The sequence below is a fragment of the Eubalaena glacialis genome, chromosome 4, assembly GCF_028564815.1.
Source record: "Eubalaena glacialis isolate mEubGla1 chromosome 4, mEubGla1.1.hap2.+ XY, whole genome shotgun sequence".
Lineage (NCBI taxonomy): Eukaryota > Metazoa > Chordata > Mammalia > Artiodactyla > Balaenidae > Eubalaena > Eubalaena glacialis.
The window spans coordinates 41,250,421-41,264,714 of record NC_083719.1 but is presented as its reverse complement, the minus strand read 5'-3'; the positions used below and the strand labels follow the sequence as shown (position 1 = coordinate 41,264,714).

General features: G+C 37.0%; 1 protein-coding gene across 1 annotated transcript in view; it reads right to left on the bottom strand.

The window, feature by feature from the left end:
* NDUFS4 (NADH:ubiquinone oxidoreductase subunit S4) overlaps positions 1-14,294 on the bottom strand; it is a 114,583-nt gene that overhangs the window by 22,589 nt on the left and 77,700 nt on the right. Inside the window, exon 4 of the mRNA XM_061187780.1 lies at positions 3,871-3,944. Within this exon, the coding sequence (XP_061043763.1) occupies positions 3,871-3,944 (74 nt within the window). The remainder of the gene's footprint in view (positions 1-3,870; positions 3,945-14,294) is intronic.

Sequence of the window (14,294 nt, the reverse complement as noted above, 5' to 3'; positions counted from 1 at the left end):
TGAAGACTAGGTTGGAGCTCACAGGCAGGAAAAAAGAAGAGAAAGAGAACAGAATGAGGAAGAGGTTATAGAAGGAAGAAACTAAAGCAGGCTTGGGGATAAGGGCAGGAAGAAGAGCTGAGGCATAGTAAGATAAAGTTAGGTTAGTACTTGAGTGATAATTCAAGTTCTTCACAATATAAGCACTAACTTATCAGTTGAGAAGTGTATCTATTAAGCACAGGCCTTTTGAAGTGTCTGAATAAAGAGTATTTTGGATTTATAAAAATGTCAGGGAAGAAAGGGTCTCAGTATTGAGGGAATACATATAATTGTTTAGACGAGGGGTCAGGAAATATTTTCTGTAAGTGGCCAAGTAGAAAATATTTTTAGACTTTGGGGGCCATAAGGTCTCTATTACAACTCTTTAATTCTACTATTATAGCTGAAAAGAGGTCATAGACACTACATGAATGAACATACCTGTGTTCAAATAAAACTTACTCACCCCCTTATAAGTATGTGGCCTTGTTAATGTTATAATATCTCAAACCTCAGCTTCCTTGAACTGTAAAATGGGAATAACAACTGTTCTTGCTTCATAGAGTTGTAGTGAGAATTTAAATTAGAATGAAAAGCACTTAGCATAGTGACTAGCTCATGACTTGGTGTTTATGTTAGCTTTTGTTATGATGATACCCATTAACTGAGTCTGATATATAGGCATTAAAAATGTTTTCTAGAAAGCAACTGAATCTGTAAATCTTGTTCTTCATTGTACTGATTCTCTACAGTACAATCTTTTGTGTCAAGGGAAATGATGGTCATGACTTTTTTAGAAAACCATTTAAAAGTAAGGGAAATTAGAAAACTAAGGAGGAGATGAAAGGTAGATTGTTTATTTTCAAAACAGTTCCCTTAGTGTACAAATTATCTTTTTTGTGTGTGGTAGTTTTACCTTAACCTCCTATTTCTAGACACTATTGAAAGGCAAACTAATGCTCACAACTGGATTGCCAGATTTTACTATCAACACAGAATTATCTATATCAACAAAAACAAATGTTTCCTTCTAGAGCATATGATGAATAAGGCACTGGGTTAGACAGTAAAGAAATAAAGATATATATGAGCTGGTTCATGGGCTTATCCTTAAGTCTATAGTTTTTGATCATTAATCAGTCCAACTTATTTTAAAGATGAAGAAACATGTTTATCAATGGCTATAGTGAAACATGACTTGCTCAAGCTCTCCTGTGGGGCAGACAATTACAATTACAGAATGAGAATCCTAGTTTCTAGCCTCTTAATCCAATAGTCTTTCATGTTAGTGCTTCTGAACCATTTCTTTTTATTGCCTTACCCTACCAGAACACTGGTTCACATAACCTTCAATAGCACTAGCTTACAACAAAATGATGTTTGGTGTGGAGGGAGAGTGGGCATCCGTTTGTATGCCCCCCACTGCTATGCACCTACCCAAGAGAGCAAAATCAAGATAGAGGGCATGCTGGGCAATTTGGAAAAGATCCTCCACCCCATGATTCTGTACCATTTCAATGGTGTTTGTTTAGACTTGCTGCCACAATAGCTGTAGAAACAGGACTTATCTATTTAAAGACATATAATGCTAAATGTTAAATAAATGAGGAATGAGGAATAATCACTGAGGACTTCCCCAGGAGATGAAAGTGGCTTCAAATTCTTGAGTAGAGGAAAATATTTTAGAAAGTCAATAATTTCACCACATAGCAAGTGTCCATTATATAGGTTTTGTGTTATGTTGCTTTGTTTCCAGTATGTACCTAACTCTTGCTACATTGTAGGTTAGAATTTCTGATCCACTGTTTTTCTGTTTTTGTTTTTTTTATTTTATCTTGGCCGTGCCACATGGCTTGCAGGATCTCAGTTCCCCAACCAGAGACTGAACCCGAGCCACAGCAGTGGAAGTGCCAAATCCTAACCACTCAACCTCCAGGGAACTCACCTGATCCACTGGTAGCTTACAGTTTTATAAGGTAATATCCTCTAAACTTTTTGAAGTTTTACTGTCTATTGACTTTGATAATGTTCCTCAATTTTCATTCTGGTGTTGGGGGTAGAAATCAGAATGGAAAGGCACTTGATTTTAACAACAGCAGTGGTTAGTTCACACCTGCAAATTACATGGCAACTATAGTCAGGCAGTCCTTGTGCCCACTCAGAGACTAGTCAGCAATAAGAGTTTAATTAGATTTCCTGTCATTAAACTCACAGTACAGACATTTTTGAAGTGTCAGACATGAAATACGGTAGGCTGCAAAGATGAAAACCATTAATAGAACTGTTGCTGATAAGCTATATTACAGTTTAATTTAAAAAAGAGCAATGTAAATGTTAAATCATAATAATATTTTAAAGACTATAACCACTTTGGGAACAAATATGTAATTCAGAAATTTGGAACTTGCCAAGAAAGTACTAATAAGGAATTATGCTTAAGAAATCTTTTTTTTTAATTTCAAAAGTCTACTACTAATAAAATAAACTGATATACTATTACATACTTACTTAACTATGTTCTAAGCACTTTAATTAACCCATTCAATCCTCACAACAATTTCCATTGTACTTCCATTTCCTCCTGTACAGAGTCAAACAGTGATCCGACATGGATTCAAACCCAGGCAGTTTGGCTTTAGACTCTTAATCATAAGGTATATAATATGAACGTAGGATGAAAAGCAGATATTTCAGATAATAATAATCTTTACAGTGCTTTCACGTTTATATCAAATGTTAGATAATGTTAATAATCTTTTACACTTATGTATTGCCTTATAGTAATAACATACTTAAATGGACAGTACGTCATTCAAATAGATAGCTAAATTAGATTCAAATTCAATTTGACCAACTAGAACAATAGAATGCATTAGATACAAATGCACAGTACTGCATTAAAATCCGAGAGAAACAGCAGAAATAACAGATGGAGAGGGAGGTAAGGAACAGGACTAATAGTTACCAAACGTCTATTATGTATCAAGTACTGGACTAAGTACACCTTAAGATAAGTACCATTATTTCAACAACGAAGAATCATTAAGTCCATGATGAAATTAATCCAAAATCATGTAGCTTCAAGTGGCATAATAAGGATTAGAATTCAGAATGGTCTGCCTCCAAAGCCTCCTTTCACTACTGTGTTGCATGGCTTAACAGCAGAAAATGAGAAAAAAAGATATTCTGTATTTTTGTTGAAAGCAAGACCAACATAGGCCAATAGTTTTAGGTGGCTAGAGTAGTTTTGAGGTATAATATACTCTGAGGCTGTATTAATATAATTGTAGACATGAGATTATGCTTGGTACTAGGCCCAACATATCAATAAAAGTGGCAAATGTAGACATTTAGGCTTACATGAAATTTTACAGGACATATGATAATGATAACTATTTTCAAATAATTGAAAAGCTATTAGGTAAAGTAACAGACATGAGATTTTTGGCTCAAAGTAAGAAAATAATAATCAGATGTCAAAACTGGAATAGGTTGCCTTATGAGATGTTTAATTGGAGTTTAAAAACCTAATGTTAATGATTTTGCAGAGGAATTCATAAGCAAGATAGGAATTAGACAAGTAGTTTTATTCCCTGTCTCTACTTCAAATTTAGAGCAGTTTGACTTATATGTTACATGTGCATTTACTTTTAGATTTTTTTTTTGGAGGGGTATGGTCTCAGGTTGTAAAAAAAAAAAAAAAAATCTAAAAACCACTGGATTAGATACATTGAGAGATTTCATTCAACTTAATGCCAGTTAGGGATATAGAATCTGATTAAGGTTAGGAACATAAAATAATATCTTGATTTTATTTGTCAAAGCAAAACAAAAACAAACCAAACTTACCATTTTTTTCTGCAAAGGCAATTGCGTCGTCTTTAGTACTGAAAGTTAGAACCATGTTGGACAACGGATCAGCCCTGTAAGAACAATTTTTTTCCAGGATTTAACATTAACCTCTGGCTGAAAATTACTTATTTTGAATCATTTCTTTAAAACTGTTAAATGTTTGAATATGTTTTTCTGTGTTAAATTTGATTTTTCTAACATGTATTGTCAAATTAAAAAATTTAAAATTGCAGAGATATTCAGCAATCTTTAATCTCAAATAAAATCATGAGAATGAGAATCTTCTTAGGTTTTTCTTTAAACCTTACAATTTCATCAAAATGAGAAGGAACATTCTTCTATAACTAAAGATATAAAGAAGGAACCACAATGAGACAGGTGGGAGAGGGAGACCCCTAACCATGGTGGGCTACCCACAAACAGAAGGATAATTACAATTGTAGCAGTTCTGCCCAAGGAGCAATGGGTCTAAGCCCCACATCGGGCTCCCAAGCCCAGGGATCCTGCACTGGGAAGACGAGCCCCCAGAACGTTTGGCTTTAGCCAATGGGCCTTACTTTCAGGAGACCCAGAGGGCTGTGGGAAATAGAGACTAACTCTTAAAAGGTTCACACAAAATCTCACATACTTTGGGACCCAGGGCAGGAAGAGTAATTTGAAGGCAGCTTGGGTCAGACTCACCTGCTTATCTTTGAGAGTCTCCAGAAAAGGCAGGAGGCAACTGTAGCCTGGGGATGTAGAAAACTGGCAACAGCCATTTTGGGGAGCTCATTCTACCACGAGGACAGTGGCAAGTGCCATTTTGGAACCCTCCCAATAGCTTATTACCACTGGAACCCACAAGGCTGTAGGCACCAATCGTGAGGTACCTCAGGCCAAGCAATTAACAGGGTGGGAACACAGCTCTACCCACCAGCAGGCAGGCTGCCTTAAGAACTTCTGAGCCCATAGTCGCCCCGGGACACAGCCCTCTCCACCAGAGGGCCCTGCAGCCAGAGACCCCAGGACCACAGCAGACCCTCAACCTGCCATAGAGGACCCAGCCTACCCACCAACAGGCAGTACTAGCCCTGGGACCCCATAGGCCCTGGCTCTGTGGGCCATCAGGACAACACCAGCTCTGAGACACCGTGGATCGTGGATCCCTCACCTCCCTCAGCTGTCCTGGTACCACCCAGCAGTGGACAACAGCAGTTCAGCAGGAACCCCCAGGATTCTGTAGCCAGAGATCCCAGGACCCAGCTCTGCCTACCAGTGAGCCAGGACTAGCCCCAGAACCCCTTGGCCTTGGCCCCACTCACTCACCATTCGTTCGACACCAGCTCTAGGACCCCTGGGCCCTGCAGCAAGAGACCACAGGACTTAGCTTCATGCAACAGTGGGAGGACATTAGCCCCAGAACCAGACCCTGCCCACCAGCAGGTGGTCCCAATCCCAGGACCACTGCAGCCCCACAGCCTGCTTTATCCAGGATCCAGCCAACACACCAGGAGGTTGACACCAGAACTGAGACATCTTGGACTACTAAACCAGCTGACCTGGAGTCCAGCCCCACTCACCATGAGGCCAGCACTAGTGTTGGGACACCACAGAACCCACAGCCAGCCATGTCAGGAAATGACCCCACTGACCAGTAGGCTGACACTAGATCCAGGAACCCAGCTTTGCCAACTAGTGAGCCAGCACTAGCCCTGTGACACCCTGGGTTTCCGCAGCCAGCCTCCTCCACACGAGGGAAGGCCTAGCAAACAACTGGACCAGGGGCCAGCCACATCTATCTGACTGCCCACAGTAGTCAACCTGCCACAACAGAAGGACCCATGCAGCCCACACAAGCGGCACCCCTAGCGCATATAGCTTTGGTGACAAGAGGGGAGTGTGCTGCTAGGCCACATAGGACATCTACAAAAGGCCACTTCTTGAATGTTGGGAAACAAAACTAACCTGCCAGATACATAGAAATAAAAAGAGCAAATCAGGCAAAATGAGGCAAGAGAATCAGTTCCAAATGAGGGAACAAAATAAAACACCAGAAGAACTAAGTGAAGTGTAGATACCTGATAAAGTATTAAAAGTAATGATTGTAAAAATCAAAAAAATCAGGATAAAAATGGATGACACAGTGAAAAGTTTAACAAAAAGAAGATATAAAGAAGAACCAAACAGAGTTGAAGAATACAGTAACTGAAATAAAAAGTATACTAGAAGGAATCAACAGATGATGTAGAGGAATGAATCAGTTAGCTGGAAGTCGTAGTAGTGGAAGTCACTGAAGCTAAAAAACAAAGAAAAAAAAAAAGAAAAGAAGAAGAAGAAATGAGGACAGATTAAGAGACCTCTGGGACAACATCAAGCATACTAACATTTGCATTATAGGAATCCCAGAAGAAGAAAGGAGAAAAAAAGGGGTAGAGAACATATTTGAAAATATAATAGTTGAAATCTCTAACCTGGGAAAAAGAAACAGACATCCAGGTCCAGGAAGCACAGCGAGTCCCAAATAAGATCACCCCAAAGAGGACCAGAGCAAGACACATTGTAATTAAAATGGCAAAAATTAAAGATAGAGAATATTAAAAATTAAGAGGGAAAGCAACAGGTTACTTACAAGGTAACTCCCCATAAGGCTATCAGCTGACTTTTCAGTGGTAACTCTGCAGGCCAGAAGGGAATGGCATAATGTATTTTAAATAATACAAGTAAAAAAACCTACAAACAAAAATACTCTACCCAGCAAGGCTTTCATTCAGATTTGGTGGAGAAATCAAAAGTTTTACAGACAAGCAAAAGCTAAGAGATTAGCACCACCAAATCAGCTTTACAGGAAATGTTAAAGGTAGTAAATCAACCATGTAGAAAGCTACTAGGAAGATTAAAAGACAAAAGTAGTAAAATCATATATGTCCTCATAAGCAGTTAAAAGATACACATAACAAAGATGTAAAATATGATGTCAAAAACTGTATTCTTAAGGGGAGGGAAGTAAAAATGCAGGGTTGTTAAAATGAGTTTGAAATTAAGAAAGCAACTTAAAATAATCACACACACACATATAAATTGCTATATATAAACCTCATGGGGCTTCCCTGGTGGCGCAGTGGTTGAGAATCTGCCTGCCAATGCAGGGGACACGGGTTCGAGCCCTGGTCTGGGAAGATCCCACATGCCGTGGAACAACTAGGCCCGTGAGCCACAACTACTGAGCCTGCGTGTCTGGAGCCTGTGCTCCGCAACAAGAGAGGCCACGATACTGAGAGGCCCGCACACCGCGATGAAGAGTGGCCCCCGCTCGCCACAACTAGAGAAAGCCCTCGCACAGAAATGAAGACCCAACACAGCAAAAATAAATAAATAAATAAATTTATAAACCTCATGGTAACCACAAACCAAAAATCTATAATAATACACAAAAAAGAGAAAGTAATCCAAATATAAGATAGTCATCAAATCCCAAGGGAAGAGAACAAAATAAAAAGAAAGGAACAAAAACTGTAAAACAATCCAAAACAATTAACAAAATGGCAATAAGTATATACCTATCAATAATTACTTTAAATGTAAATGCTCCAATCAAAAGACACAGAGCAGCTGAATGGATATAAAAACAAGACTCATATATATGCTGCCTACAGGAGACTCACTTTGGACCTAAAGACACACTGAAAGTAAGGTGATGGAAAAAGGTATTCTTTGAAAATGGAAATGAAAAGAAAGCTGGGGTAGCAATACTTATATTAAAACAACAACAACAAACCAGACTTTAAAACTGCAACAGACTTTAAAAGACTGCAACAAGAGACAGAGAAGGACATTACATAATGATCAAGGCATCAATCCAAGAAGGAAGTATAACAATTGTAAATATATATGCACCCAACATAAGAGCACCTAAATACATAAGCAAAATTAACAGACATAAAAAAAGAAATTGACAGTAACACAATAATAGAAGGGGATTTTAACACTCCTTCTATCAATGAACAGATCATCCAGACAGAAAATCAGTAAGGAAACACTGGCCTTAAATGACAAAACAAATGGCCTTAAAAGTTATACATTTGTATAAAACTATATATATATATATATCCAACAACATTCCAAACACAAGCAACAGAATACAAATTCTCAAGTGCACATGGAACATTCTCCAGAATAGATCACATGCTAGACCACAAAACAAGTCTCAGTAAACTTCAGAAAATTGAAATCATATCAGTCATCTTTTCCAACCAAAACACTATGAGACTAGAAATTAACTACAAGAAAAAAGCTGCAAAAAAAACAAACACATGGAGGTTCAACAATATGCTACTAAACAACAATGATCCAAAATCTATAGGATGCAGCAAAAGCCACTCCAGGAGATAAGTTTAAGGTGATACAAGCCAAACTCAGGAAACAAGAAAAATCTCAACAACCTCACCTTATACCTAAAGGAACTAGAAAAAGAACAAATAAAACCCAACATTAGTAGAAGGAAAGAAATCATAAAGATGATAGCAGAAATAAATGACAGAAACTAAAAAAACAATACAGAAGATCAACGAAACTAAGAGCTGGTTCTTTGAAAAGATAAACAGAACTGATAAACCTTTAGCCAGACTCAGCAAGAAACAAAGAGGGCCCAAATCAACAAAATTAGAAATGAAAAAGGAGAAGTTACAGGCTGCACCAGAGAAACACAAGGAATCATAAGAGGTCACTATGAACAACTATATGCCAATAAAATGGACAATCTAGAAGAAACGGACAAATTCTTAGAAATGTACACTCCCCTAAGACTGAACCAGAAAGATATAGAAAATATAAACAGACCAATTACCAGTGATGAAATTGAATCAGTAATTTAAAAACTCCCAACAAAAGGAAGCCCAGGACCAGATGGCTTCACAGTTTAATTCTACCAAACATTTAGAGAAGTTAACACTTACCCTTGTCAAACTATTTCAAAAAATTGCAGAGGGAAGAGCACTTCTGAACTCATTCTACAAGGTCAGCATCTTCCTGATACCAAAACTAGACAAAGATATCACACAAAAAAGGAAACTACAGGCCAATATCACTGATGAACATAGATGTAAAAATCTTCAACAAAATACTGGCAAACCAAATTCAACAACACATTAAAAGGTTCATCTACCATGATCAAATGGGATTTTTCCCAGTGATGCAAGGATGATTTTATATCTGCAAATCAATCAATGTGATACACCACATTAACAAACTGAAGAATAAGAACCATATGATCATCTCAATAGATGCAGAAAAAGCTTCTGATAAAATCCAACATCCATTTATGTTAAAAACTCTCCACAAAGTGGGTTCAGAGGGAACATACCTCAACACAGTAAAGGCCACATATGATAAACCCAGAGCTAACATTACAGTCAATGGTGAAAAGCTGAAAGTATTCCCTCTAAGATCAGCAACAAGTCAAGGATGCCCCCTCTCACCACCTGTATTCAACATAGTACTGAAACTCCTAGCTAGAGCAATCAGACAAGAAGGAATAAAAGGAATTCAACTTGAAAAAAGAAGAAGTAAAACTTTCACTGTTTTGCGGATGACATGATACCATATACAGAAAATCCTAAAGACACCACCAAAAAACTACAAGAGCTCATCAATGAATTTGGTAAAGTTGCAGGATACAAAATTAATATACAGAAATCTGTTGCATTTCTATACACTAATTATCACAAAGGGAAATTAAGAAAAAATCCCATTTACCATTGCATCAAAAAGAATAAAATACCTAGGAATAAATCTAACAAAAGAGGTAAAAAACCTGGACTTGAAAAACTGTAAGACTCCGATGAAAGAAACTGAAGACAACACAAACAGATGGAAAGATATACCATGTTTATGGATTGGAAGAATTAATATTGTTAAAATGATCATATTACTCAAGGCAATCTACAGACTCAATGTAATCGCTATTAAAATACCAATGGCATTTTCACAAAACTAGAACAGATAATTCTAAAATCTGTATGGAAATACAAAAGATCCTAAATAGCCAAAGCAATCTTGAGAAAGAACAGAGCTGGAAGTATCATGCTCTCTGACTTCAGATTTTTCTACAAAGCTACAGTAATCAAAACAGTATGGTACTGACATAAAAACAGACATATAGATCAATGGAACAGACTACAGAACCCTGAAATAAACCCCATGCACTAATGGCCAATCAATCTATGACAAATGAGGTAAGAGTATACAATGGAGAAAAAACAGTCTTTTCAACAAATGGCGCCAGAAAAACTGGACAGCTACATGTAAAAGAATGGGATTAGAACATTTCCTCACACCATATACAAAAATAAACTCAAAATAGATTAAAGACCTGAATGTAAGACGAGGAACCATAAAACTCCTAGAAGAAAACATAGGCAGAACACTCTTTGACATAATTCATAGCAATATTCTTTTAGATCTGTCTCCTAGGGCAAAGGAAACGAAAGCAAAAGTAAACCAATGGTACCTAATCAGATTAAAAGCTTTTGCATAGCAAAAAAAAAAAAAAAACACTGACAAAATGAAAAGATAACCTACTGAATAGAAGAAAATATTTGCAAATGATATGACTGATATATCTAAAATATATAAACAGCTCATACAACTCAATATCAAAAAAAAAACAACCTATCAAAAATATACAGAACACCTGAATAGATATTTTTCCAAAGACATACATACAGATGGCCAATAGCCACATGAAAAGATGTTAAATATCCCTAATTATTATAGAAATGTAAATCAACACCACAGTGCAATATCACCTCATACCTGTCAGAATGGCTGTCATCAAAAGGCCACAATAACAAACGTTAGCAGGGATGTGGAGAAAAGGGAACCCTTGTGCACTGATGGTGGGATTGTAAATTGGTGCAGTCACTATTGAAAACAGTATGGAGGTTCCTCAAAAAAACTAAAAACAGAACTACCATATGACCCAGCAATTCCACTCCTGGGCATATATCCAGAAAAAAATGAAAACACTAATTTGAAAAGATACATGCACCCCAAAGTCCACAGCAGCATTATTTACAGATGCCAAGATATGGAAGCAACCCAAATGTCCATCAACAGACGAATTGATAAAGATGATGTGGTATTCATATACAATGGAATACTACTCAGCCACAAAAAAAGAATGAAATTTTGCCATTTACAACAACATGGATAGACCCAGAGGGTATTATGCTTAGTGAAATAAATCAGACAGAGAAAGACAAATACATATATATGTTATCCCTTATATGTGGAATCTAAAAAAATAAAACAAATGAATAAATATAACAAAACAGAAACAGACTCATAGACAACAAACTAGTGGTTCCCAGTGCAGAGAGGGAAGAGGGGGTAAGATAGAGGCAGAGGATTAAGAGGTACAAGCTACTATGTACTAAATATATAAGCTGCAAGGATATATTGTAGGGACTTCCCTGGTGGTCCAGTGGTTAAGAATCCACCTGCCAATGCAGGGGACACGGGTTGGATCCCTGGTCCAGGAAGATCCCACAGGCCACGGAGCAACTAAGCCTGTGCGCCACAACTACTGAGCCTGTGCTCTAGAGCCCACGAGCTGCAACTACTGAGCCCATGTGCCACAACTACTGAAGCCCACAAGCTCTAGAGCCCAAGTGCTGCAACTACTGAGCCTGCATGCTGCAACTACTGAAGCCCACGTGCCTAGAGTCCATGCTCTGCAGCAAGAGAAGCCACTGCAAGGAAGAATAGCCCCCACTCACCACAACTAGAGAAAGCACCCGCACAGGTACGAAGACCTAGCGCAGCCATAAATAAATACATACATACATACATACATACATAAATAAATAAATAATTTTTAAAAAGGATATATTGTAGAGCAGAGGAAATATAGCCAATATTTTATAATAACTTTAAATGGAGTATAAGCTGTAAAATTTTGAATCACTATGCTGTACACCTGAAACTAATATAATATTGTACATCAACTATACCTCAATTTAAAAAATTTAGTATCAAGAAAATTGCTGAGTACAACAGTTACTACTACTACCATTACTGCCTCCCTGCCCCAAATAGATGGCAACAACACCTACTCTTCTTAATGAACCTTCATCATTATGGAGAATACTCTTTAGAATACATCATACTGACAATACTCTTTTCAGCTTCCGGCCACTTTAAAAAAATAATGCTCTAAGATCTGACATCTAATTGAGTTCTTCAAACTAGGATAGTGGTAATGTTTACAAATCTACATAGACTCTTTACAAAATAACCATATAATTTCAGAAATGTCACTTTTATTAGCATGTTTATTAAAAGGCTGTTTTGCTACAAATATTTATTTTGAATCTCTAAGCGAAGTATAGCATTCTGTGAAACATCGTTTAGATACATGGAATAAAAAATACAGAAAAGAAGGTTCAGGAAGTAATTTGGATAGTGTAAAGATATGAGATATACACAGAAGAGAATACATGGGAAATAGCACTCACTGAAGTGAAGATTCACAAGTTGTACAAAATGGTTACTATTCTGGGACTCCCGTAAGATCCCTGTATGCCAGATCAGTCTTCCTAAGTTCAACTCCCAAATTCACTGTCCAACTCAAAAACTTTGAAAAAATGGAACCACAGTGGATTTGATCCAAGTTTATACAATTTTTCCCCTGAAGGTGCTCTCTAGTTCAGACAGCGAGGAGCATCAAGCACTCAAGCAGAAAGCCATAGTCTTGTAAGCACAAGAAGTCTGGAGATGGAATTTAGTATTCCCAGAGAAGCTGGAAATTTAGGAGCAAAAACAGTAAAAAGGAGGAATCCCCAGAACAGAGAACTTTTGAATTGCACATGAATGGACAAGGCTTTAAAACAATAGCTGAGAAGGCTGAGAGAACCCAACAGAGATTTCAGCAACTGTCCACTTGCTACAGTGGAGACTGAGTTTGGAGTTCCACAGAGTTAGGAGTTAGTAAACACCTTGTGCTTTCCATCAAAACCTCAGAAAGGCCATGCCTTTTTATTTTTCCAGATTATGTTCCAGGATTAAGAAGAGGGGTAAAACTGCAACAGACCTACCCTAATAAAGCATAAAATATATCTTCCACAAGTTCAAGGTTTTCTATCAGTAATTTAACTGTCATTAACTATATAAGCATAAGGGATAGAGAATTAATAGATTGTTGATATTTCTTAATATAAATTGGTTTATTAACTGATAATGTTTCAGGGGTTAATTAGCATATTATTAGTATGAAGTCATACATTCACCAAAAGATATGTACAAGAATTTTCATTTTAGTATTATGCATAATAACCCCAAATGAAAAATACCCGATGCCATCAATAGACAGTGCAATGGATGAACCTTGTGTATAGATGAACCATTAAAAGATCATGTGACTTAAAAAATGAGTAATCTTAACATTTCAACCACTGGGTATAGACAAAGTTATTCCTTATAAATTTCTTTAGTCTCTATGAGTGTGTGATTTACAACAACACTCCATATATTACATGAAACATAAAATCTAAAGATACCAAAACACCTGAAAAACCGTGCCTATGTATCATTCTGCCAAATAAAATATAATTCTATTTAAACTGCAACATGGCAGATTATTTTAAACAAAAATTCTCCCAGGTACATCACCAGGAAAAGATGTTAAGTGTCATACTTTTCTAAAATGAGACATAATTTAAACTGATAACTACCTTCAACTGGAGACTGAACACATATAATGTTCCAGTAGTCTCAGTAAGAAAGATAATATTCTTGAATATCTAGCTATTTTCTCTAGTAGCAGCTTCTTTCATTCAACTAGAGGCAGTCCTGCTCTTTAACATTTGGGCCTTATCCACCATCGAGATTCAGGTCACTGATTTCATTAGTGCCACAGAATTTATGACTACTTTATTCCAATGCCTGTAAATTTATTAATCACAAGATCTCAGGAACTTACAAGTTTCCCTCAAAATAGCCAATTTCTAAACTTATCTAATCTCTTCTTATAAATAACAAAAAAATACTTTATAAGTAAGTTTTATTTTATAAACAAGTAAAAGTGTCACTAAATTATTAACACTATTCATACAGTGTATCTTAAACTAATATATATAGCTTGGGGACCTTGCTAAGAGTGCTCACAATGTCAGCCATTTTTATCCAATAAATAGTACTCTGAAAAAGACTGTTTTTATGGTTTATTTTGCTGGGCCACACTTATATGAACATTATATATATGTTATATATATGTAATATATACATCTATATCATCAAACATAGTGGTATCTACACAAATTATCTCAAAAGGTATTGTCATAAAGCATTCTGGGGACTTCCCTGGTGGCACAGTGGTTAAGAATCTGCCTGCCAATGCAGGGGACACGGGTTCAAGCCCTAGTCCGGGAAGATTCCACATGCCGCGG